Source organism: Pelodiscus sinensis, chromosome 1, assembly GCF_049634645.1.
Source record: "Pelodiscus sinensis isolate JC-2024 chromosome 1, ASM4963464v1, whole genome shotgun sequence".
In the NCBI taxonomy this organism is placed as follows: domain Eukaryota; kingdom Metazoa; phylum Chordata; order Testudines; family Trionychidae; genus Pelodiscus; species Pelodiscus sinensis.
In genome coordinates, this window is record NC_134711.1 from 239294646 (window position 1) to 239320996 (window position 26351).

Below are 26351 nucleotides of genomic sequence, written 5' to 3' on the forward strand. Positions count from 1 at the left end.
TCCCTACTCAGTATTCCATATCATTTTTTGAGGAATAAGGGTTCTTGCGCAAAAGGGGGTACTATGCAAAACGACCCCATCTACACTGTGTTTTTTTGTGTAAAAACCTCTTCCACAAAAAAGATATGCTAATGAGCACTCCAGTTGCATTTCCTCTTCCAGAAGAGGGATGCAGTGTAGAGGCAGCCTGAGCCAGTTCATTTCTTCACAGCACTCAAACTCCTCATCCCAGTAGTCTTGTGAGTCCCAGCTCCAGTCTCAGTGAAAATATGTAAAAATGTAAAATCTAAAAATCAAATCCCACAGAAATTAGCTTCTGAGCCAGCACTCAAAGGGACAAGTCTAGAACAGGAATGGGACAAAGAGGTCACTTCTCACTGCAGATTCCATTCTGAAGAACCAAAAATTATATTCCTCCCCAGGGCTCAACAAATAATGCAATCTACTCGCCTGTGGCGAGTAGATTGCAACCTGGAAGAGCTGGGTTCGGGTGATCTGCGCATGTGCAGAACGATCTGCACATGCGCAGATCGCCGGACAGTGGTTCGGCGAGCCCTGTTCCTCCCTATCTACTTCTATTTCAGTAACCAGATAACTCGCATCTGTAATCATCATTATCTTCAGAGACTGACTTTCCAGAGCCTGATAGGATTACCAGATGGTTTAAAAAAAATTACTGAACACACTTGATCTCAGATGGGGGGGGGGGATAGCGGGGGAGAGACCTTCCAGGAGGGGAGCAGGGCTGGCCAGGAGGGGAGCAGGGCTGGCCAGGAGGGGTCAGAGGGAGCGGAGCTGGCCGGGGGAGATCGGGGCATGCGGGGAGAAGAGGAACTATCCAGCGGGAAAGCAGGGTTTGGACAGAGAAGATGGGTGGGTGGGGGGACCAGCAGATGTGAAGCAGGGCTGGCAGCTGGCCGGAAGGGGGTTGGGGGAGAACCGCCAGGCAAGAAGCAGGGCTGGCAGGGAGGAGGTTGGGAAGGAATCGGCCGCCAGGGCTGGCCAGGGACGGAGTGGCAGGGGGGAACCAGCCGGCGGGGAGCGGGGCTGGCCCGGGCGCACGCAGATCCCGGGGTGCTGCCCGTCCTGTGCACGGTTCCAGCGGGGCTCAGGGGCGAATCTGGCCATGGGGATTCCATCCCGCCCCCCTCCTCTCTACTGCGTAGTTGTGTACTGCCTGGCTAGTAGACATACCCACACAGTACAAGCGTGTCTATCAGCCAGGCAGTACACAACTGATACTCGTGATAATAATAAAAACATAATTAGAAAATACCGTACATTTATGTGTCTGGTATTTTCTCTATTTGTTACCGGATAGAAAGCTGAAATACCAGACTGTCCGGTTCAAAACTGGACACCTGACAACCCTAAAGACTGATTAAAAACTGTTCCTTTAAGCTCTGGGAGAAAGGAAGTAGCCCAGGGCAGGCAAAGGGAGCCTGTGGGCTGGCGAATTACGGCTGACGCCCCGCCAGCCGGACCGGACAGTAGAAGCGTCCGTGTCCTTAGGGCCCTGGGGTGGGGTCTGTGAGAGGGGGTGGGCCCGGACCCCCCTCTCCCTGCGGCCGGTGCGAGACCGGTCCCTGCTTAGGGGTCAGCGAAATCCCAGGCAAGTGAGGGCCCGGCGAGCCTTGGACAAAACAGACTCGAACGCTGAAGGGTGCTCAAAAGGGTAAAGGAAACACGGGGAAAGGGAAGTGATACCAGGTGAAAACGGGGCGCACGGCCCAACGCGTTTACAGGATCCCACCCCCAAAAAAGAAAATCTTTGTTATAGTCCGTGGTACCTGTTACACTGAGTAGAAATGTTCACCCTAATGCTCATGACAACAGCTGGGAACACTATTTGAATAACCTTTTATAAATGCATATAAAAGGGCTCAGATTGTCTGAAACAAATTATTTTGGAGTAACAAGGTGAGTGAGGCGATATCTTTTGTTGGACCAACTTCTGTTGGCGAGAGAGACAAGCTTTCGAGTCCACACAGAGGAAGAATTCTGTGTAAGCTCAAAAGTTTGTCTCTCTCAGGAGTCTTGTCTCTCTTGTATCTGGGGACCAAGGCTATAACAACACTGCATACAACAAATGATTCTGTCCTTTATAAATAAATAGCTGGGTTTTTTTTTTAAGTGATTACAAATGGCTCTAAGCCACACCTGACTCTTACAAAGTTTTTTATTTTTTTAAAAGTCATTCAACAGAAATATTTGTCTGGTTTATCTTCAATTCAATCTCATGCTCTCTAATTCAAGACTCTTCCACATGTCGCTAACTTATATCAGATTTATAGTTGCAAACTACCTCCTTGTACTCCACAACACATTTCTTCAGCAAAATATTTCAACCACAACTTCTGCAAGATTTCTGTCATCTTGAATTCCTATTATCACCAGACTGTGTATGTTAACTGATCTATTTGCATTTACACTAGATTAAAATTCCTAGGTTCCTTACATGTTTGCACAGTGCCAAGCACATTATAAAGTGCTCAACAAATCTACTTGACAAATCTACATTCATTCAGACAATTGTGAAAATGAAAGCGAGTAGACGTTTAATTTTTAGAAACAGAAAGAGGTGAAATTATTTTAAGGGAATAGAAAGGCAGGAAAGCTAAAAAAACTAAGTCAGCAGTGCATAAAAATAAAGTTTAATAAAACCATACTTTTTCATCTTACTCTTACAACCTTGATAAAATGCTCAAGAAAAATGTGCTGTCTCCAAGGCTAGGATTTGAATGAAAGTTACAGAGTAATAGGGCTACCGCTCTGAAAAAGAAAGATGGAATGTACTTCTGAAAAAAATTATGGACAGAAAAACATACTTTTTATTGTTTCTACTCTCTTCCCTCAGGTCAACTCACTGTGATTGGTATTAGTCCTAAATGGTTTCCATTAAAAAAAAAAAAATCAGGTCCAGTAACAATTCATAGGCAGGTCAGATATGGCCATGCCTGTCTTCCCTTGTAAATTAGTATGCTACGTAACTAGGAATGTGTCTATACTACATAGCTTTTAGCAATAAGGCTATGTCAACACTTTTGTCCACAAAGTAATTCTACCCCCAATGAGGGGTTTTGCTTTGTGAGCAGCAGAGCCCTCCTGCAGACAGAGCAGCACTCACACTTTCACTTGCCCTGGCAAAAAAAGTTTGCAATTCTTCCAGCCAAGGAAGGAGGGGTAAGCACCCGTGAACGACAAATGTTTTGTCAATCAAGTACAAATGTAGACATAGCCTAAGAATACCAAGAAACTGACTACAGAATATTTTTCTATTAAAGGTGTAATTAGAAAAGAACATTCAAGTTTTACCAACTAATAGAATGATTAAAATCTGTGAATCAAATGACAGTCACATGTAAACAGTGGTCTCATTCCCAAGTATAATTTCTTATTCATCTCAAATTAACCAGCTCTTAAACACTTCTCCAGCTCTCTTCTTGTACTATGCAACACACAGCACTACCTATATGAAATGACACATTTCACAACTTCTCAAGTTCACTTTGTATTTTTTTTAACAAAAAAGAAATGCTATCAAATACCTCACCCAGTAAATATTTTTATCCAGCAAATCTTTTCTGCCCTATTATATGTAGATGTTACACAGAGAGATAAAAATAAGGATATTATCTCTCATCAAATAATTTGCTCTCTCTTGAAAGACAAATAAGTATTTTGTAGGCTTTAAAGGAGACCAAATGGGGAGTAGCGGAGAGATGTGCCTTTTTTAGGGATTCTTTATTGCATAAACAAAGGCTTAAAGAGGATTATTTTTCCTGACAGAAACAAAACCTGGTTTTTGTTTATCTAAAACAAGATGCCAAAAATAGTTTAAAAACTGCAACTACAAAACACAGAATAACTGGTGAGGCAACAATATTGCTGAAAAGGGTGTATATCGACCGTACAGCCTTCGTCCCACTGATTTAAGAGCCCTACCTTCCCTGGCATAACTAATTTACCTCCACATAAGGCTTCGGTCGGTTTGGTTAGGGCAACGCAGTGTCTGTGGAGATACTGTGTCCCTTGCATCAGTTGTTGGCTGTCCCTGTCAATGAACTTGACATGGCTTCCTGGCTCCAGCAGAGAACAAGCAAGGGGGGGGGGGGGGAAGGCCTGAGAAGCCCAGGCATCTGGGCACCACTCCCTAGAGCCACGAAGCCCTGAGCAGCTTCCCCTCCATTCCCAGCAGGAAACAGCGAGCCCACCAGAAGTCTATGGGGCAACCAGGCTCCCAGTAAAGAGCTACCAATGGAGCTGAAAGATCCAACTCTTAGCTCCCCACACTGCCCCTCGTAGGTCAGTGGAAGTGCTTCTGGTGAGGACCCACACCACTGACCCAAAGAGGGCAATGTGAACATGGAAGTCGACCTAATATAGTTCAGCTTACATTTCTAGTGTAGACATATCCCCTGATTCTATGAAAACATTCAGAATAAAAATTATTTCCCTTCTCAATTGACAGATTCTCTTTCCTGGGATCTGCAAAGACATAACTCTATATACTTCTATAGAAATTAACAAAACATAATTTTCTCACATTAAAAAGGCAAAAAAAAAATAGCTTTAGTAAAAAGTTAAGACTTTCTTTGCACATCATAAATTTAGACAGAAGATTTTTTTTTCTTTACAGCTAATCAAACTATGATGCACTAATACAAGTGTTAGAGTTTTTTTTAAACCATCTTGAGCTGCACATCACACAGTTAGCAACTGAATTACTAGTCAGAAGAGACAAGAACCACATTTTAATTTCAGATTTAATCCCAGCTAATTCCATATATCTCTTTTCCCAGATCTCTCTTTTCTCATCATTCCACCCTCATGTGCTATTAACAAGGGCAGTATTACAAAGTTAACATCTAACTCTTCCTATATAAAAAAAAAAATTAGAGATTAATTTCACACCTGATTTCAGCATAAATTTCAATCTACATTTATCTTTTTAAAAAACCTTCAAGCAAATGTATACTTTTACAAATCTTGTGAGAATGCAAATATTGTATTTAAAGTAGTGATTTCTCCTTAATTACTTTTCTAATTATTATTATTATTATTATCATTATTGAATTTGTCAAAAACATGAACTATAATAGATTGATTATTATAATCAAGTTTACAGTCTCTCTGCTAGTAGGGTTCCTGTTTGGAAACTGGATGGCAGCAAGATTACATCATTCCCAACCAAAGCATCAGGTGGTCAATTCTCAAGGAGCAGGATAAAAGAATTGTCGCTGTCCTAGAATGACTAGCTTCACCTCTCCTCAGGAAGCACACTACTTCCTTGAATTTCTAACCAGGGAAATCTGTACATCAATGTCTCGCTGCCATGGCACACTTTACCATTTATTTTGGCCTTTTAGTGAACTCTGTCTCCCTCCATGAGGATGGGCCTAAAGACATTAAATGAGGCTCTCTCTGCCACCACTGAAGTCTGACTCAACGCTGCTTTAACCCAGATAGGTTAGGGAATGAACTTGGAACCCCTACACCTATGGCACCATCTTTTCTTGTGGTCAAGGAACCAAGAGTAAAAACTTCTTTGGCCACGGTCAAATAGCGAGGGTCTCTAGGGGAAGACCAGTACTGAGGCAACATGGACTTGGTTCCTTCATCCCCTTCCCATAGACAAACTAGGAACCTACTTTTATGCCAGGTTTTTGATCTTCCCTGTGCAGCCTGAACTCCCTGAATAGTCTCTCTTGTTCATACAAGTCAGCTGTTTCAATAGCTGTTTCCCCTAATGCCGGAGTTTCTTCCCACACGGCAGCTCATGCTCTTTCAGAGTCAACCTCAAAGAACTGCTGCTGGACAAAGTGCTCCATCAATTAATGATGGTTGTTTGCTCCATTACTCTGCACCCATGTTTCCAAATAATCCACCATTTCATGAACATATTCCCTATGACCTCACATATCATCAACTTCTTTTGAGGTTTATGAACTCGAGATGATATTCCTCTGGGGTAATTTGAAGCAGTTTTAATGGAGACTCATTAGACACATCACACCTCATGGCCTCATCTATATAGGGTAACCATATTTCCCAAAAGGAAAACAGAACACTGCATCGGGCTCGCCCAACTCTCTGAAGCCTGCGACCCAGAGACTAGAGCGGACAGCCAGAAGTCCCAGCATCTAGCATCAATGCTCGTCTCCCTCAATGGGTCCTTTGCACATCCCCTCCCGCCTGGGATAACACACCCCATTATTTGGCTGCTTCACTGAGAACTGTGTCACGCTGGTCCTCTAAGCCAGCGTTTCCCAAATTATGGGTCACAGCCCGCTACCGGGCCGCAGGAAAAAAATACCGGGCCTCAGCATGGCTGCTAGGGTATTCTGGGCTCCAGGAGTGCCCGTGTGGCGGCAGGTCTCCCAAGCCCTCAACCGGGCTGAGCAGAGTCTACAGCCAGATGTTCCGGGCTCCCAGCAGAGGTGTAGCTAGGGTTACCAGGTGAGTTGAAAAAAAATGCCAGACATATTTGATCCAGATGGGGGGAAGGAGATCGGCCGGGAGAGGAATGGAGCAGGCTGGGAGCAAGTGTGTGTATAACAGGAAACTGGCCACCATGAAGGAGGGCTGTGGGGGGTGGGGTTTAGGAGTAGAGGGGCTGGCCAGGGGAGGTCGGGAGGAGGTGGAGGAGGAGAAGGGGAGAACCAGCCACCAGAAGCAGTGCTGGATGAGGGTAGTGGAGCTGGTCGGGAAGATGGGGGGAGGGAACCGGCAGGCGGAAGCAGGGCTGGACTGGGGCTGGCCCGGGGAGATCAGGAGGAGAAGTAGGGCAGAACCGACCGGCTGGGAGGGGTTGGGGGGGAGCAGGCTAGTTGGGGGGGGTCATCGGGGGCAGTGGGTCTGGCCAGGGGAGATCAGGGGGTCTGCTGAAGCAGGGCTCCCGGGGGACGCGAGATCGGGATTAGGGGGGCTGGCCGGGAAAGATGGGGGGAGGCTGGGGAGAACCGGCCACCGGAAGCTAAGCTGGACAGGAGTAGCGGGGCTGGCCGGAGGAGATCGGGGGCCTGCGGAAGCAGGGCTGCTGGGGTGCGCAAGGTCGGGGGCAGCGGGGATGGCCGGGAGAGATTGGGAGGGAAAGTGGGGGAGAACCAGCTGGCTGGGAGGGGGTTGGGGGAAATGGGGCTGGCTGGAGGGAAGCGGGGGCGAGCGAATCGGCCGGTGGGGAGCGGGACTGACCCGGGAGCATGCAGATCTCAGGGCACTGTCCATCCCGCGCACGGTCCCAGTGAAACACGAGTGAGTCTGGCCCCAGGGATTCCATTTTGCCCCCCCTCACACACTCTCCCATGAGTAGTTGCAAACTGTCTGGCTGGTAGACACACTCACGCAGCCTGAGCACATCTACCAGCTACGCAGTTCGCAACTACAAACTGATACACCTCATAATAATAAAACTTACCTAATGGGAAAATACCAGACATTTTATATGTCTAGTATTTTCTCAATTTGTTTCCCAGACAGAACCCTCAAATACCGGACTGTCCAGTACTAAACCGGACACCTGGCAATCTACCCCTCCTTGCACCCTCCTTCCTAGCCAGATCCCTACCCCCAGACTGCTCCTACTCCCACCTCCCAGAGTGCCTGTGTGACGCTGGGTCCCCCAAGCCCTGGCCCGGGCAGGGTGGAGGATGCAGCCGGGTGAAACAGTGAAAATTTATCAATTTTTCATTCTTTTTTAATATGCGTTTATATTTTTGGGCTGAAAAAAACAGTACTGAAAAAAAACGGGTTCCAACTATAGTAAAAAGTTTGGGAATTCCTGGTTTAGCCAGCTTTCTGTCCATTTTACAGTCCATTTATCCAATCCATATTCCCTTAACTTGCTGGCAGAATGTTGTAGGTGACCATATCAAAAGCTTTGCTAAAGCTGGCACTGGGGGCTTTGGGAGGACCAGAAACAACATATTTGAATATTCATCATTTGCTTGATGAATATGCAAATATATGTTACTGGTCCTCCAAAAGCTCTTGAATGGATTTACTGGTCCTCGTGTCAAAAAGTTTGGGAACTCCTGCTCTAAGCCTATTGCTCCTTTGAGCTCAGTTCCCTTTTGTTAAGTAAGTCTGATCTCTTTGCCATTTGACTGGCTTACTCATCTTACACTGCATTTATTCAATTTTCTTTACTGGAAATAAGCAAATTAACAAACCACAACCTTTAGTTTATTTGTTTCCAGTCTTTCTATTTTTGGATCTCTGAGTCTTCAGCTGATAAAAATTGAAAGAGCTGTTTTTTGTTTGCTAGCAAACGGGGTACTGATGCTGTCAATTTCACCTTTGTGACATTTCTCAGGGTGCTCAAGGCTAATAGTCACCACCTGCCTCCAGCATCAGGGAGTCTTGCATCTATTTAGGGCCATACCGAATTCATAGGCATGAAAACCGATAGATCATGAACTCTAATCTCCCTTGTGAAATCTGGCACGTAGCCAGGGACTCCTACCCTGCACTGAGCTCTAGCTGCTAATCCGCTGGGGATGGGGAGGAAGGAGATTTCCTCTCTCTCTGCAGGGGCCATTCCTGCAATGGGTTAGACCCACCTCTGGGATCCCTTCCAGATACAGAAAGATCAGGCTGCTCCTTGGCCTCTGTTTGTCAGAGGCTGGAGAGGGATGGCAGGAGACAAATCGCTTGATCACTGTCTTCGGTCCACCCTCTCTGGGGCACCTGGTGCTGGCCACTGTCGGTAGACAGGATACTGGGCTAGATGGACCTTTGGTCTGACCCAGTACGGCCATTCTTATGTTCTCCAGCTGTCTCCTCCACCCGCCCACCCAGTCCCCATCCCATGAGGCTACAGTTGAAACTATGACTTTTCTGTGTAGCAAGACTGCAGCCTCAGCTGTCAGCCCCCCACTTGGACAGGAGATTGGCAGAAAAACCAGACCTATGATAACCTGTCCTCCATACCCTGTTACTCTCATTTTTGTGCTGCTGGTGGTGATGCTGGCCATATAGCTGGGAACCCGCTCAGCAGCCTTTCTCTCTGGCCGCCCAACTCTGAAAGCAGTGTCCCTGCCACCAGCAGGGCAGAAGTAAGGGTGGCACAAACCCGACAATAGTCCAGATGGCCATAGTTTCAACACTGTGAAATTTCAGATGTAAACAGCTGAACATTTTAAAACCTTCTGGCTGTGAAATTAACCAAAATGGACCGTGAATCTGGTAGGACCCAGGAGTGTTAACAAAAATCACCCTATCAAATATTCTCCCTCTGAAGACATAAGGAATATGCGCATAAGTCAGCCAGCAATACGAAGTCAGGGCTTGTAACAGAGGCACCCCCACCTTACAATCCTTTCAAAGTGGCTCCTACGGAAGTCCAGCCCCTGATCACACAGAGGTCCCAGATGCTCTGTTCCCAATTGAATAGTGTATCACAGTTTACCAGTTTTACCTTAGGCAACAGCTCCTGTATGACCCAAAGCACTTGAGCTCAATTATAAAATGAAAAGTGAAGTTTATTTAAGGAAGAAGAGAAATTTCATATAAAAAAGTGTGACAGATGGGAATGGTTATATTATATCATCCAAACACGCAAACAAATTTAACTAACCAGTTAGCCTCCTGTCTAAAGAAGCTTATCTTGCCCAAAGTTATGCGTATGCACACTCAGCAGTATTTTTCCCTTTACACTGCAGTCATTAAAAAAGTATTAAAACAATCTAGTACGTGGAGACAATTTATCTAAAAACACAATGAAACAGAAAGCCTGTCTCCTCTCAAAATGATATGCATACTTTTAGCAGGGAGACACTCAGAAAAATCAGTTTGAAAATGTACAAAGGCAGGCTTAAAATATATAGATAGCAACACAGAAATAAGATTATTCATGCCTACTTAAAAGAGATAAATTGTTATTTTATGAAAAATATGACGTTACATTTAAAAACTTGCTTTGTCTTGAGGGGAAAACTAAAAATTTTCAATTCCATGTTGTTGAGAAATTATCTTTTAAGAACACCCACGCTTCCTTATATATTATATGCAAAGTACAGAACATAAGACTGTCCATGCAGTTGTCAAGGGTAAAAAAAAGCATAAAGGGTATCGATTTCCATGAAATACCTATGTACTAACCAGTCTAGACATATGGTAATATTTTAGTAGAAATTATTTGAGAATGTGGAGAGCCTACCTTGAATCATTATCAATAACAGCACCAAGACAAAACCCTCCACTCACAACACGGAAATCAATCGTTATAGGTGACAGAGACAAACATAATTGTAAATATAATGGATGCCAAGAACGCTAAGCCAACATCACTTTAACATTCTCTCTCAGCTCTTTGTAAAATATACATCACCTGTGCACTCAATCTATGAACAGAAACTATATTAATAATTTGGAAGAATTAAGAATTAAAGACTTATATGGCTGAGAAATACTGATACGTATTCATTAGCATTTGGAGATATAATCAATTATTTCTCTCTCTTCTTAAAAGCCAAGAATCACATTTTGCAAATATGTTCTCTTTCAGACTCACCATTTGATTTTATTTCTCGTACATAGTTACTAGGAAACCATCCTGTTTTGCCATTGTGAGTTCCTTCCCACCAGCCTCCTTCTTCCACTCTGGTAACATGAATAATATCTCCTTTTGCAAATGAAAGTTCATCTTCATTGGTCTGTTGAAAACTAAATTTTGCTCTCACCACCAGCTGATGATTGCTGTTATCTGTCATGTCCTAAAAAAGCAAAAATGCAAATGAAGGACAGAACTTTAAGCATATAAGTGTTCTTTCATTACCAATACACGTCTCTTCATCAAGCACAAACATATTAAAATTAAAACACTATATTTATCAGAAGCTATAAAACAAGACCCGCAGAAACTAGTATGCAAGAGTTCATTTATTCTGCCATTGTATTTCTGTGACTTCTTAGAATCAGGCAAGGCCAACAAAAATAAAATGAAAAAGAAAGATTTATACTATTCAAAAAAATCAGATTCAAGATCTCTGTGAACAGAACTAAGTTTATAAACAGAGAACACTACCAGGAGAGGAAAATGGGCAGTGGGGCAGGGTGTAGGTGGAGAGTTCTGGAAGAAGGGGGTGTGTACTGAGAAAGAGTATTTAGGGTGTTGGAGGAGCACGCGTTGGGCAAGGTTTTTTGGTGGGGATACTTACAGTCTCACACTAGGTGAGGGGCAGTGTCACACTCCCTGTCATGATGGCAGATGGGTGGCACTGGCCTAGGACACAGTACCACCCTATCAGTCAGCACCTCCCTGTAGTGAGCTGGTGGCTGGCCTGAGCACCCCTCCCTGCTAGGCTCTGAGGCCCAGCAGTGGTGCAGGTTGCCTGGCCAAGAGACAGTTGGCAGCTCCATTTACCCAGCAGACTAGGCCAGTAGCTGTGTGGGCAGATACCAGCAGGGGAAGGACCAATCAGAGTGTGGAGGAGAGACAGGGCCATAGCCAAGCCAGGCCAAGTGGAGTACAGTAATTGCCCAGGGTACAATGCAACAGAAGTGGAAAAATGACAGAGACCCAGGGCAGGGAGTTCAAGTATGCTTGCTCACCTGGAAAACTAAAGAGTCTAGCTATGGCTCTCCGGAAATGGGTATTTCTGATCTGGAACAATCAAGGAAAAATCCCAGACATTTCAAGAACCTGCCCAGATGAAGATCAGATGACCAAAAAACAGGTCATGTCTGGGAAAACCCAGATGTATGATAACCCTATAACTACCAAAAAATGTAAGAACTTAGCTGGAAAAATATTCTGTACAAGACAGAGACCGGTGGAGAGGGCAACAGATAGACCTGAACCAAAATCTTAAAGTTAGACCTATGTAAAAGGTCATATTAGGAGAGTCAGATCTCGAGAGTTAGGATTGAAGTGTTCAAATTCCAGTTAAATTAAGCAAATCATGAGAATTGGGTGTGGGGAAAAAACCCACAAAGATTTATTGGCGGTAATTCAATAACTACGTGATTCATTTATTAAGACAACCATTTTTCAAATATAAAAATAATGGTTGCAGAAGTATTTTTGAACATCCACACTGTATTTTGTCTGTATTAGGTGTAATTTTTTCCTCATTAATATTAAATAGTCTCTGGCTCAGAAGTGTAAGATGTCACTCACAAAAATTCTCTTTTTTTCCATTCTATTTTAATTATTTGGGCAAATGATAGTCACATCCTCATCATATTTTCCTCCTGATTTCTGTGATGGTGTTTTCAGCAAAAACCTGGACACAACAGTTTGTGAGATTTATTTTCAGACACTGACTCAAGCACAGTAAATAGTAACAATATTTGCCGGTATGCTAGATTATAGTCATTAACATGGATGTAAGCAAGTAGTCGACTTGCATAAGCTTATCGGATAGTCAAATGGAGTACTCGACTACTCACATCTCCTCCCCCCGCCACTGTATGAGAGGCACCAATGCGGGGGAGGAACAGCAACCTTGTCCCCCACCCATGGAAAGGGGCTACTGCTGTCAAGAAGCCCCTGTTCATTGCCAGCTCCGGAATGGCTGTACATCTTCATTTTAAATGTAGTAAGTATCACCAGGCTCTTACTACACTTAAAAAGCAGAGCTGCACCAGTCCAGAGCAGGTGCGAGCTGGGACTGCTCAGTCCTGGCTTGCACTGGCTCTGGGAACCACCCCCGCTGCAGCTCTGCAGAGCAGCCCTTATCATCGACTAATCATGTAGCCAATACAAATTGTACACGATTAGTCAAATAACTGCTCTTTAACAGCCTTAGCCATTAACAGATCATATTTTATATTCAACCAAACATCTTGCGTTAGTATCTCCGCTGATTCTTTTCTCCTCTATTTCCTCACTTGCAGCATCTAATAGCAAACCTGCAACTCTAATTGAAGAAATAAATGCAAGTGTTTCAATCTTTTTTTAATGGTTTGATTTTGTGCCACATGGAAGACGGTTCCCAGGAGAATGTAGCCAGGGTGGAGGTGAGGGGAACCTAACTTGTTTCAAGACTGATTTTGAAAAGATCATGAAGGGCATAATATGCTGGCACTGCATACAACGAGCATATGGTCCATCCACAGCTGCTACGAGCAAATATCTCCAATGTCTGGTGGCGGAATACTAGATGGGAGAGGGTCTGACTTACTACTGAGAATTTTTTCCCAGAGGTCTGGCTACTGGCTCTTCCACATGGCTTAGGGTTCAATTTATCACCGTACTTGAGGAAGGAATGTTCCCCCAGATCAGATTTGCAGAGATCCTGCGGAGGATGGGGGGAGGGGTCTCCTTTCTCTGTAGCTTTGAGCACTGGTCACTTGCCCATGTGAACTCATGAAATGGTGTATGCTCTGTAATGAAGTCTTTAAGTCAAGATTTCAGGTCTTCAGTAACTCAAGCAAAAGCTATGGGCCTATTATACGAGTGGCTGGGGGAAATTATGTAACCTAGGTATGCGCAAGAGGTCAAACTAGATGCCCACTGTGATGGACTCCCCCTCCCATGGTTTATGAAATGGACTCATGGACATGAATATACATAACTCAAAGGTGGTTTGAGCGAATTATTTCATGTAACCCATCGATCTTCATGTCACGATCTGCTGGTTCTGTTTATCTTACTCTGTTGTATGTATCATTTGTGTGTGTAAAATTAGACACAGGGAGTGGGGAATAATGTGTGAGTTTCAAATGTATGAATGAGAGACATGGAGGGTGTTACCCTTAGCTGTTAAATTACGTCTTTTGTCCTTCAGCCTGAGCAGTGGTTGGTAGGGAATGGCCTCAATCCTTTAACAAAAAGAATAGGAGAGGAGAGGTCTGGGTCTTTTGGCTGGGCTGCACCTGAAGGAAGGGGCCAGGGACCCCAGGATGTCGAAGAAAGCCCTGGTTTGGAGGGGCAGCTGGAAAAGAGGTCATAGGGTGAGTTTAAGTTTGCACTGATGTTTCAGTGGAAAATTAGCCACGCTGTTTTGTTTCTTTTGATTTGTAACTTACTTTGCTCTGACTACTTTCACTTATTACTACTTAAATCCTACTGCTTCAACTTAATAAAATCATTTGTATTTTCTATCAAACCCAATGTAAATAATTGTTACCTGGGGGGGCAACTAGTGTGCACATTCCCCCTTTCATTGCTAAAGGGGGCTTCCCTAATTCTTTGGGGTTTGATCCCATCTAGGGAGTGCTATCCCAGGAGGTTGGGCCCTAAACTGCACTCTCCTTGGACCTGCGGAGGTTCAGTGTTGGTACTGCTTCCCAGTGGGGGCAAGGACCTCAGCTTGGGGCCTGGGCTGCGGGAGACCAGGGAGGTGGCCCAGCAGGACCGAGCAGTGAGGAGCCCCAGAAAGCAGGAAGGCGAGTGGCAGTGCCCATGTCAGCACCCCGGGAGGCGCCCCCGAGGGGTCGGCTGTGACTACACCTCATCAGAGCCCTGATGGTTCCTTCTTGCTGTAAGGTCTAGGAATTTATGTTATTAGTATCAATGGGCAAAGCTGTCTCACCAAAACATTTGCCTTTCAGTTTTTCGTATAATCATAGAACAATTTTTTGCTCATTTTCTAACATCAAAGACAGACTGCTTCTGAAATAAATTTGTTTAAAGGTTTTTGAAGGTCTGATGGGACTGGGATGGGACTTAAATTATCACTGTAACTATGTTTTAATGAGAATAGCATAAAAATCCACCATGAATCTTAGTAAATTGTACAAAGAGCTAATTATGCTCGCCATTAAAAATGTATGCCTTACTTTCGGTTTGAATTTCTCTAGCTTCAACTTCCAGCCTTTGGATCATGTTACACAGTTCTCTGTGAGACTGAATAGCCCATTATTAAATATTTGTTCCCATGTAGGTAACGACAGACTAATCCAGTCATCCCTTAATTTTATTTTTGGTAAGATAAACACAGTGAGATCCCTGAGTCTATCACTATAAAACATGGTCCGGTAGCACCTTAGAGACTAACAAAAATAGTATCATGAGATTTCATGGGCACAACCCTCTTCTTCAGAGGACAAATATGAAGCAAGGGTTGCATAACTGTCATCTGAAGAAGTGGATTGTGTTGTGTAAAGCCTCTGCCCGAGCTATTACCCTTTAAATTGGAGCTACTTGATTCACATGCGGTTTAATACATTTCCGGAAAACATAAGGTCCTGCCAACATCACTTAGAGTAGGGCCACTCAACACACAGCTAGGATCCTTTGAACATGGCCTCCACTGGGAACACGGCTCCACAACGGTGAGGTTTCCCCCCAGGCAAACAGATGGGCTGGCTGAAATAGATGGGTACAGAGTATTGGCATTTCTTGCCCCCAGGGAGGAGTGCCGGGGCATTGTGGGAAGTGCTGGCTATTTAGCCTTGTGAGCATAGCCTGAGAGGTGTTGACTAAGGATGCTAAGGACATGCTTAGCAAATGCTTAGCAGATAGCTGAGTCGATTAGTCTATTAGACAGAGGCAACAAAAGGGGGGGAGGGAGAGAGGGAGTACTTCAAAGCAGCAGAACCACATGGAGCCCGGTAAGAGCTCTGTGCAGCACTGCTCCTTTGAAACGCTGTGGCGGCATTTCAAAGGGGCAGCGCCACACAGTTGATCCCAGGTTCCGTGAGGCGCTGCCCCCCCGGGCTCTGTGGTGACATTTCAAAGGGACAGCGCCACACAGAACCCATGATCAGCTGTACGAGGCTGCCCCTTTGAAACGCTGCCATGGCATTCCAAAGCAGCAGCGCTTGAAGCCTGGGGTAGGCTGGGGGCTCCCTAGCCGATACTGGGTTCGATGCATCATTTCCAAGGAACCCCGAGTCAGCTGGGGAGTCCGCAGCTGACCCAGAGCTCCACGCACTTTGAAATTCCACTCATGGAGCCTGGGATCAGTTGGAGACTCCCCAGCTGATCCTGGGTATGCGAAAATGCATCACGGAACCCGGGATCAGCTGGAAAGTCCTGAGTTGACCCCAGGATCCATAAGGCATTTTTGCAGAATCCGGAGTCAGCTGGAGAGTCCCCAGCTCACCCCAGGCTCCACACGGCCTTTCAAAGTGCCTGGAGCTAGCTGGAGAGTCCCCAGCTGATCCCAGGTTCCTTGGAAATGCCGCACGGAGCCTGGGGTCAGCTGGGGAGCCCCGAGCTGACCGCAGCTTCCCGTGCCATGTCAAAGCATCAGTGCCACATGGAGCCCAGGGTCAGTGGGGAACTCTGAGTTCCCCGCTGACCCCAGGCTCCATACGGGTACTTCTACTTTGAAATGCACTATAACCGCCACCCAAAGCTGGCACGCTGCACGCAGCCCAGGGCCAGTGGGAAGTCCCACTGACTCCGGGCTCCGTTCATGTGCTTCCACTTTGAAATACACAAGAGTCCCTGGGGACTCTTGTGCATTCAAAGGGTAAGTGCCCTCTGTGGAGCCCAGAGTCAGCGAGCCTTCCCGCTGGCCCCGGGCTGCACACGGAGTTCCGCAGTCCTCCTTTGAAATTAGGGGCTCTTGTACATTTCAAAGGAGGAATGCGGACGTGCCTATCGACTAGTTTACTCAACTAGTAAATTAACTGATATTTAACATCCTGAGTGCTGACTGGCTCACACTGGTCACGCTTGGGTCTGGCACCGCAGCATAAGGCTTAATTTTTGTATTCATGCTCACAAGCGTGAAAGAAGCTATTTGCATATTGTGGCCAGACAGACTAACCCCATATCATCCATCTTATTTGCCTCTCTGAAGCATACAGGACAGAGAAGGAGCAATAAAATCAGCACAGTCTATGCTGGCTCATCTGATCCTGAGAAGCTGAAACACAGATATGTGGATAGAGAGCAGTTAAGTCAATAAGCTGGCCTCGAGGCTGCGGCTGGCACCTATGTTGATTCGAACACACACACAGTCCCTGGGAGGGGAATTTCCCACTGAGAAAACAATGTCCTGTACTTCCAATTTAATCATCTCAAATCTCTCTTACAAGTGTAAATTAAGTTCACAACTCCCTTGTAAGAACTGGTCTCACAGCAGACAGACCAGCATCAATTGGCATTACAGATAAGAAAGAGAAATACGTGACCCCATGAGTATAAAAGATGAGCCCAGCACACACTCACTTTGAGTGTCATTCTACCCTCTACCTGCTGGTCGGGTTAGGTGTTTGACCTCCCGAGGTTCTATGGGGACGCCCACCTCGTATTTTCGTCTTTCCTAGGAATTGAGGGACCGGCCCTGGACTGACATGCTGGAGTCGAGAGGCACAGAAGAGGGTAAAAATGGTACCTGGATGTGGTCCTCTGTCTTAAGTGTACACATAGAAAGAGTAAGCTGTTACTTGGTACCATTATTTCTATTTTTCTATCTTTATCTTCTTTGTAACCATTTTTAAGACCTATATTTTGCTAATAGTTAAGAAATAGAACAATAGCCATTGCAACAATATGATTTATAAGCTTCCTCAATAAACCTGTAACTGTTTAAGCTTTAACCTGACTCCTTCAGTTGCTGTAACAGAACCAAGCACAATTTAAAAGAACTTCAGCCGGTCTAAAGGGACAGTTATAGGAAGAGCTTGGGCGTTTGGATCTGTGTCACTCCCAGGTGACAGGATCCACTGGGGCATCTTTCAGTCTTTCTCCAAGGCTGCCCGCTGCAAAGGAATTATGAATTCTAGCAGCTGAAATCTAAGATGTAATAAGCTCTTCCTATATAACGGGGCGTCTGTTGGCCTACTGGCCACCCTCTGCGATGGGACCCCGGTCCTAGCAGTAAAGGCACGGACGTTAAACCTTTTCTCGGAAACATACACACACACACTGCCCTGACCGTCGGCTGACACATATATATGCAACCATGCTTAAGTTGAGGCCTTTGGCATGTGCTGAGAGTATCATTGTGGCCCCGGGGGGCTTCCAAAGTAGCCCTGACTTAGAGAATGACAAAACCTGCTGCTGACAGCATTATTGTGAACACTGTTTGGGGGAGTGGGGGAAGGCAGTTGTCTTCTAAGTCACTTTATTACTGATGATTTGTAGATGATTAAGATGGAGATTGTTCTCAATCAGTTGCTGTGCCTTGCAAATTATTTTTGTAACTACTGAGCTTTGAAGCTTTGTAATGGTTTCTTTGTAACTTTCAGCAGCTTTGCTTTTTAAATTCTGTAACTTATTCTAAGCTGTATTCCACCCTGTGATAAGAATGTGTGTGTGAATGGAGACTGGAGCTTGTTTGGGGGTGAGGAAAGCAGCAAGGCTAAAAAAAACTTGGAGCCAAGAGCCAGGAGATGACTAATTAAAGCACTTCACAGAGACACTGCTGCTCTAAGCAAACAAAGAACCCAAATCGAGGGAGGCCTGGGCATGCTCCTCAGTGAGAAAGGACGCTGCATGAGTGACAGGAGCTGCCCAGTTCCAACGAAAGGAGAGAGCACATGGCAGAAGCCTTCTCTATGATCAGCTCACCATGACTGCAGGCAGATGCTCAGGACATCCTATGCCTTGGCTTTCTCTTTCGCTCTCTGAAATCCTTGCCTGTGTAAGTGTGAGTGTGCCTGAAGGCATTGTAGGGATAACATATCAATGTATTAAAAATGTGACTCCCCATGATTTGTTCCCCACAACTTAAAGTGTTTAGATTTATTATTAATTCTTATTATTATTATTATTAGTTAAGATTGTTAAATGTTTAGATTTATTATTATTATTGCCCCTTTAGAATATAATGTATTAGGTCATGTAATTTAGAACTGTTAAGAATATAATCCTATGTAGCCAGAAACAGCCCCCCCTCTGTGTCCCAAGGTATGCTCAAGCTTGTGCAAGGGGGCTGCTTGAAATTGACATTGCAGAGATACATTGTAACAATGCATTGTCAAGCCACTAACTCTGCTATGGGAGCCAAGCCCTGTAATTGACTAAGGGCATTGTTACATAATTGGCGCCTGTTCTCTTTAAAACATTGTAACTTTACTCAGCACTCAGAGAATGTTTTAAGCAATACCACCCAGAAACTTTTGTAACTACAACTTTTATTATTATACAAAATACTGTATGGGAAACATTAATTAGGGAATGTATGTAAGAGAGAGAGAGTGCTTGGACGATGAATGAATGGTTCTGAGAGGTGCCAGCCTGAGAATACAGCAGCAAAGGGCTGAAGAAGGCGTCAGGTGCCAGTGCAACCAAAAGGTGTCAAGTGGAGAAAACCAAGTACTGGAGGTCCACCCGATGAGATCACTGACGAGCACCTGGCAGCCACCCTGAAGACATCAGCATGATGCAGCAATTTCCATAGACTGGTATAGGAAGAAATTCCTATAAGAACTGGACTAAAAAACTATGGAATCAGAGTCCAAGGTTCTGCTGCCAGCCTACCAGGAGTTTCAGATGCGCATCTGATCAGGACTTCGCTCCCCACTACCATCACTTGTGTACAGAGTACCTGGCCAGTATTCTGTCACAAGCAACTTCCAGGCTAGTAACTATAACAAATACACAGAACCTGAATGAATGGATGAATGAATGTTTATATGTATAAGGGTTAAGTAGTTAAACAACGTTGTTTGCTTCTATCTTCTCTTTATTTTTTTATTATTAGCTTTACAATAAATGTGTCTTTTTGCCTTATCCCCCTCATAAGATCCTGCTTGCTTTTATTGGTACAACAGCATGAATGAATGTGTGTGAGAGAGAGAGAGAGAGAGATGGATTTTTCCCCTTTAGTTTAACCCTATAGAGGATAATTCCTCATTTAACAAATCCATGAGTGTAACCCTGGGGTAATCTCCAGTGCAACTTGGGGTAATAGACTGTGCCCCGAAAGCTCATGATACTATCTATATATTTTTGTTAGTCTCTAAGGGTATGTCTACACATCAAACTTAATTCAAAATAACAGCTGTTATTTCAAATTAACTTTACTAGCAACTACACATCCAAACCACTATTTTGAAATAAAATTCAAAATAGTGGAGCACTTATTTCGAATTTGGTAAACCTCATTCTACGAGGAATAACACCAAATTCAAAATTGCTAATTCAAAATAAGCGCTGTGTAGACACTTATTTCAAATTAGGGGGCCTCCAGCCTTCCCAAGGTGCCCTTGTGGCCACGCCTGCCTCAACCAAGAACACTCCCCTTCCTCCTCCCCACCCCAGAGCCTTTAAAGGGTGTCTCTGGCCACAGTGCCTGTGCCAGCCCCAAGCCTGCCAGCCCAGAACCAGCAGTCACTGCCCCTGAACCAGTGGCCCCAAAACATGAGCTAGCAAGCCATTGGCAGATATGGGTGGACCTTACTCAGGTTTGGGGGAGGATGCACCCAATGTCCATGATCTCTGCACTAGATGGAGGAACACAGCCGTATATGGCAGGATAGCTGCCAGCCTGGCCACCAAAGGCTACATGCAAACCCAGGAGCAGGTCCGGTGAGACACCCCCCCCCCAACTCTGAGCTTTCCCTCCCCCCTTCTCCTTGCTTCCCCCTTCCAGCTCCCTCCTCCCAGGTTTCCGCTTCCCCTCTCCCACTCTCTCTCCTCCACTCTCGTCTCCTTTCTCCAGTTTCATCCCCCTCCCCCAGTTTTGTTAAATAAAACGAGTTTGTGTTTATGAAAATACGTGTAGATGTGTTATTTCGAAATAAGCTATTTCGAAATAACACTGTAGTGTAGACATACCCTAAGGTACTACAAAACCATTATTGTGTTTTACGTTTTTTTTAGTTAGGCTAATACAGCTCAGACTATAAAACATGTTCTCATACTCTTTAATCATTCTCACAGCTCCTCTCTGAACCCTCTCCAATTTATCAATATCCTTCTTCAATTGTGGACATCAGAACCATAGTTACCTGTAAGCTTAGTGCTTGTGTGGCTGCTCAGGAGATACTGGTTAGCAGAGAGCTCACGGTTATGTCTGTGTTTCTATTGGCAGTGCACAAATACATGGCTCTGTGCACATAAAAAAATTATTCTCGACATGAATGGGAAAAATACACACATGAATGGAAAAGATTAGAGGCAATACTGATCAGAACTACCTACAATATTCCAGCAGTGGTCACACCAGCATCAAACAGAAGTAAAATAACCTCTATATTCTTACTCAAGACTATTTAGTCTATGCATCCCCAGGATCATATTTAGCTCTTCTGGCCAAAGCTCATGTTCACCCGATTATCCATCATGACCACCAGATCTTTTTCAAAGTCATTGCATCCCAAGATAGACTCTCCCATTTGTAAGTATGGCCTACATTCTTTGCTCCTAGATGTGTACATTTATGTATGGACATATTAAAAACTAATGTTATTTGTTTACACCCAGTTTGCCAATCATTCCGGAGCTCTCTATATCCTTTATGTCCTCTCCATTATTTACCACTTCCCAATTTGTGTTTAATCTAGAAGGATGTTAAAATTTATTTATTTACTTAAACGTGTAACTGCTGGTAATTTCAGCGGTTACATGTTTACACATGGGGGGCCAAGCAATTCTGTGCATACCCGCTCCTGCCTCCCCACCACCATACTGCTGCCTCTGATACAGCGGCAGCAGCACAGAGGGACGGGGCTGCGTGCAACCGTTCATATTAACCGATGAGCCCAGACTCATCGATTAATCATACACACAGGTATTCCTAGTAATCTGCAAGCTTTATTAGTGATGATTTAAGATTTTCTGCCAGATAACTGATAATATTAAATAGGACAGACACAACAACTGACCCACTAGAAACACACCTGCTCAAATACTGTTTCTCCTTTACAACGTTTTGAGACCCATCAGCTAATCTTTTAATCCATTTAATGTATGCCATGTTAACTAGAAAGATATAAAGTTTTTAAATCAGTGTCATACACTATCAATCAAAATGTCTTACTAAATATCAAAGTATACTAGATCTGCACTATTACTAGGGATGTTAAGTATTGGTTAATTGAATAGTCGATTAACCTCATGAATTCTTATCTGTTACTCAACTGTTCTATAGTCCCCGGGGGTTGGGCTGGCAGCCAGTGCACTCTGGCCCCACTCCCGAGGAGCCCCCTGCCACTCCCCACTGCTGCCTCCATATCACAAGTAGCAGCACGGGGCGCCAGGTGGGAGCTGGTCTGCAAGGGGAGCCAGTTTAAAAAACAGCTCCCCCTCGCAGCCCGGTTGCCTGTCCAGAGGCAGGGCTGAGCTTTCAGACCCACTGCTTGGCTCCTAATACATTTTAAATGCAGAGCTGCAGCAGGTGTAAGTCCTGGATCTAGCATGAGCAAGGACTGTGCCAGGCTGCTGGCCAGCCTGCTAAAAAATTTACTGTTGGAGCGGAGGTGGGGAGGGAGGGTAAGCTTTTGCTTATTGGCAGGGATTGACAAATCACTTAATCTACTTGATTTCAGCCAGTCGCCCCGTTCACCGGCGGTGCGTGCATGCGCAATGCAGGTCTTGCGCATGCGCAGTGTGGGACTGGCGAGTAGGTTTCGCCACCATTTGTCAAGCCCTGCTTATTGGTTAATCGACTACACTTTTGCATCCCTAACTATTACCTTTATCAATCATATCACGTCAGCGAAAAATATATATAAAATTATTTTATAGGATCTATTTTCTATAAACCCATGTTGATTGGCATTAATTATATTGCATTTCTTTAATTCTTAATTAATCAAGTCCCTTATTAGCTACTCCATTGCCTTCCCCATGACCAAGGCAAGTCATCCTGTTCACTCGTTTTAAATATTGGTACATTTTCTTCCAATCTTCTAGAACTTCCCTGGTGGTCCAAGTCTTATTGAAAAAAAAAACCCCTCAATATTATTGATCTGGCAAGATTCAGCCAGTTTTTCTAAAAATCTTGGATACAAGTTCTGAAGCTGATAATTTATAAGAGGTCTAACTTTTAGTAGCTGATGTTTAACATCCACATGAAAGAATAGTAGAATGGAAAAAATGACCTCATATGACTAAATCATCCATTTTTTTCTCCAAATACAGAACAGTTATTAATAATTCTGCCTTTTACTAACGGAACAATACCACTGTTAGTACTTTTTTTGTTCCTCATATAACTTATACTCCTCGTTTTCCATTACCATAGAATTCTGCTTGTGTCCCTTTGCTTCAATTTTCTCCAATTGATAACTTCTGATTTATATTCATTACTATCAAATTCTCAATTCTTCCATTTGTGAGCGCTGCCTTTTGTTCCCCGCTAAATCAAGTCTTGTTTATAAAAAAAAAAAAAAATACAGCCTTCTTATTCCATTGTAGGATTGTGGCTTTTGGGACATCTAGTAACATTCTTAAAAAAGTCCTAATTATCCTTCATATTTTTCTGATTAAATTTTCTTTAGATGATTTGGCTCATAATTGTTTTCAGTTTTGTGAAGTTAGCCCTTTTAAGATATAGAATCATAGAATCATAGAATCATAGAATAATAGGACTGGAAGGGACCTCGAGAGGTCATCGAGTCCAGCCCCCCGCCCTCAAGGCAGGATCAAGCTCCGTCTACACCATCCCTGACAGATGTCTATCTAACCTGTTCTTAAATATCTCCAGAGAGGGAGATTCCACCACCTCCCTTGGCAATTTATTCCAATATTTGACCACCCTGACAGTTAGGAATTTTTTCCTAATGTCCAATCTAAACCTCCCCTGCTGCACTTTAAGCCCATTACTCCTTGTCCTGTCCTCAGAAACCAAGAGGAACAAATTTTCGCCTTCCTCCTTGTGACACCCTTTTAGATATTTGAAAACCGCTATCATGTCCCCCCTTAATCTTCTTTTTTCCAAACTAAACAAGCCCAGTTCATGAAGCCTGGCTTCATAGGTCATGTTCTCTAGACCTTTAATCATTCTTGTCGCTCTTCTCTGTACCCTTTCCAATTTCTCCACATCTTTCTTGAAATGTGGCGCCCAGAACTGGACACAGTACTCCAGCTGAGGCCTAACTAGTGCAGAGTAGAGCGGCAGAATGACTTCACGAGTTTTGCTTACAACACACCTGTTGATACAACCTAGAATCATATTTGCTTTTTTTGCAACAGCATCACACTGTTGACTCATATTCAACTTGTGGTCCACTATGACCCCTAGATCCCTTTCCGCCATGCTCCTTCCTAGACAGTCGCTTCCCATCTTGTATGTATGGAACTGATTGTTCCTTCCTAAGTGGAGCACTTTGCATTTCTCTTTATTAAACCTCATCCTGTTTACCTCTGACCATTTCTCTAACTTGCTACGGTCATTTTGAATTATGTCCCTATCCTCCAAAGAAGTTGCAACCCCACCCAGTTTGGTATCATCTGCAAACTTAATAAGAGTACTCTCTATCCCAATATCTACATCATTGATGAAGATATTGAACAGTACGGGTCCCAAAACAGACCCTTGAGGAACTCCACTTGTTATCCCTTTCCAGCAGGATTTAGAACCGTTAACAACAACTCTCTGACTACGGTTATCCAGCCAATTATGCACCCACCTTATCGTGGCCCGTGTATATGAAGCATATACACCACTGGTGCAGACTTCATTCAGTTTGCACAATATAAACACTCAATTCCAGATCCTCTGCACCTTTTCAGGGGAGACAATGTTGAACTCTCCCATGTTAGAAGCAACATGAGCTAGGAAACAGTCATCTATAATATATAGAAATTCCCAGACTGTTTTTATACTGGAAGCATGAGACCAACAGGATGTGTGATCCAAACTGAATTCCGCCATGATCATGCAGATTTTTTTCCTATACATTATAGATAGGGGCCAGTCATACAGACCTTGTATGATCTAGTGTCTGTAGCAGATGCCAAATACCCAATCATGTGCTTTATCAGTTGGGGCATTCATCCACTAGCATTCAAGATCAAACTTAAAAACCAGCAAATAGCAAAAAAAGCACTTCAGAGACTAACAAAAAATGTAGATGGTATCATGAGCTTTTGCGGGCACAACCCTGCCCACAACCCTGAGGACCATTCACGGTTTAAGTTTTTTCAGTTACGGACTAACATGGCTACCCTTCTGAAACATCCAAGATCAAACTGTGCTGTGATACAGAGGGCTTCTCATCCTCCCTTTTCACCTACAATCTTTTTTAAATAGGTTATAACCCTTGATTTTCACATTGCAAACACAGGAATCATCCCACCACTTTTTAATAATAATAATAAATAATAATAATAATAATACCAAAAAGATTAAATTTATACTCTGTGTAAACAATTTTGTTATTATTTTTAAAAAGTGTCACCAAATGGCCCATTGCATCTTAAGACTACTGAAGTGAAAAAGAAAAATGCTGGATCTGGGGCTCTTCTAAGGGAGAATATTTTTATGACACAGTCTTTATTTTTATGTGCAGTCCCATACCAGTTCCAGGCTTTCTAAAACCTAAAAACATCCATTGAATTCAGTCATCATCATCACAAAGATCACTCTGATTACACCAAACACACACACACACACACACACACACACACACACACACACACACACACACACGGAAGGGGAGGGGGGTCAACACTTGTTTCTATTCCTCTGGAAGGGCCCTGTGGTATCAGACTTTAAAATCAGAATGCATTTATGAACAGAAAAGCAATACTGCATGGAAATATTTTACATATATTAGTTTAAATATTTCCCTCTCTGAAGCCTCTACAGCTGGATACATAATAATGAAGGCATCTAGTTTTACAAGCCAAAGAACAACAGGTGGCAATGTTTAAAAAAAAACCCACTAACACAGAAGTTCTAACTGGATGTCATGACCCCTCAGGGGGTTACAGAGAGTTTTAAGCTGTCTGTTTCATGAGACTGACAACTCCAAGCCTCCATTTAATTAAATACCACTTCATTTTTAATTTGTAAGGGGATCACACTCAGAGGGCTGCTGTATGAAACAAGTCATCAATACAAAGTATTTGAAAACCATTGCTCTAACACGTTTCCTAAGTATTTTCCTTAAATTATATCATGTGTATAGAATACACCAGGATGTATTTCAATGCAAATAGTTTATCTACTCTCATTTGGGATGACCTGCATAATTAGAGTTTACCCCACACATGTGCTCATGCATATACAGCATTTGAATCTTACCACATGTGTACTATTTAATCATGTGTGCAAGTGAGCATGAAGGAGAGAGGAAAAACGGTCCAAGGACTCCATCTAGCAATCTGTTCCTGCAGATATTACATGTTAACTTCACAAGAGAAGTGAGAAAGGCCATGTTTTCACTTCAAGCTGCACTGACAGGCAACAACTGATCCCAGCAGGAGAGGTTATGTCCCATCTAATATAGATGTGCTAACTGACCAGCGAACGTTCTTCTATCAACTCCAGCAATGCACAAAAATGAGAAGAGTAAGTGGAGCTGAAGGGAGATGTTGCATAACTTAAAATTAT

The 26351-nt window shown here is 43.8% G+C and overlaps 1 protein-coding gene across 6 annotated transcripts in view; it reads right to left on the bottom strand.

The window, feature by feature from the left end:
• ARHGEF7 (Rho guanine nucleotide exchange factor 7) overlaps positions 1–26351 on the bottom strand; it is a 195748-nt gene that overhangs the window by 90476 nt on the left and 78921 nt on the right. For all 6 annotated transcript variants that reach the window (XM_075918736.1, XM_075918554.1, XM_075918578.1 and 3 more), the window contains one exon: positions 10514–10715. In XM_075918736.1, coding sequence (XP_075774851.1) covers positions 10514–10715 — 202 coding nt within the window. The remainder of the gene's footprint in view (positions 1–10513; positions 10716–26351) is intronic.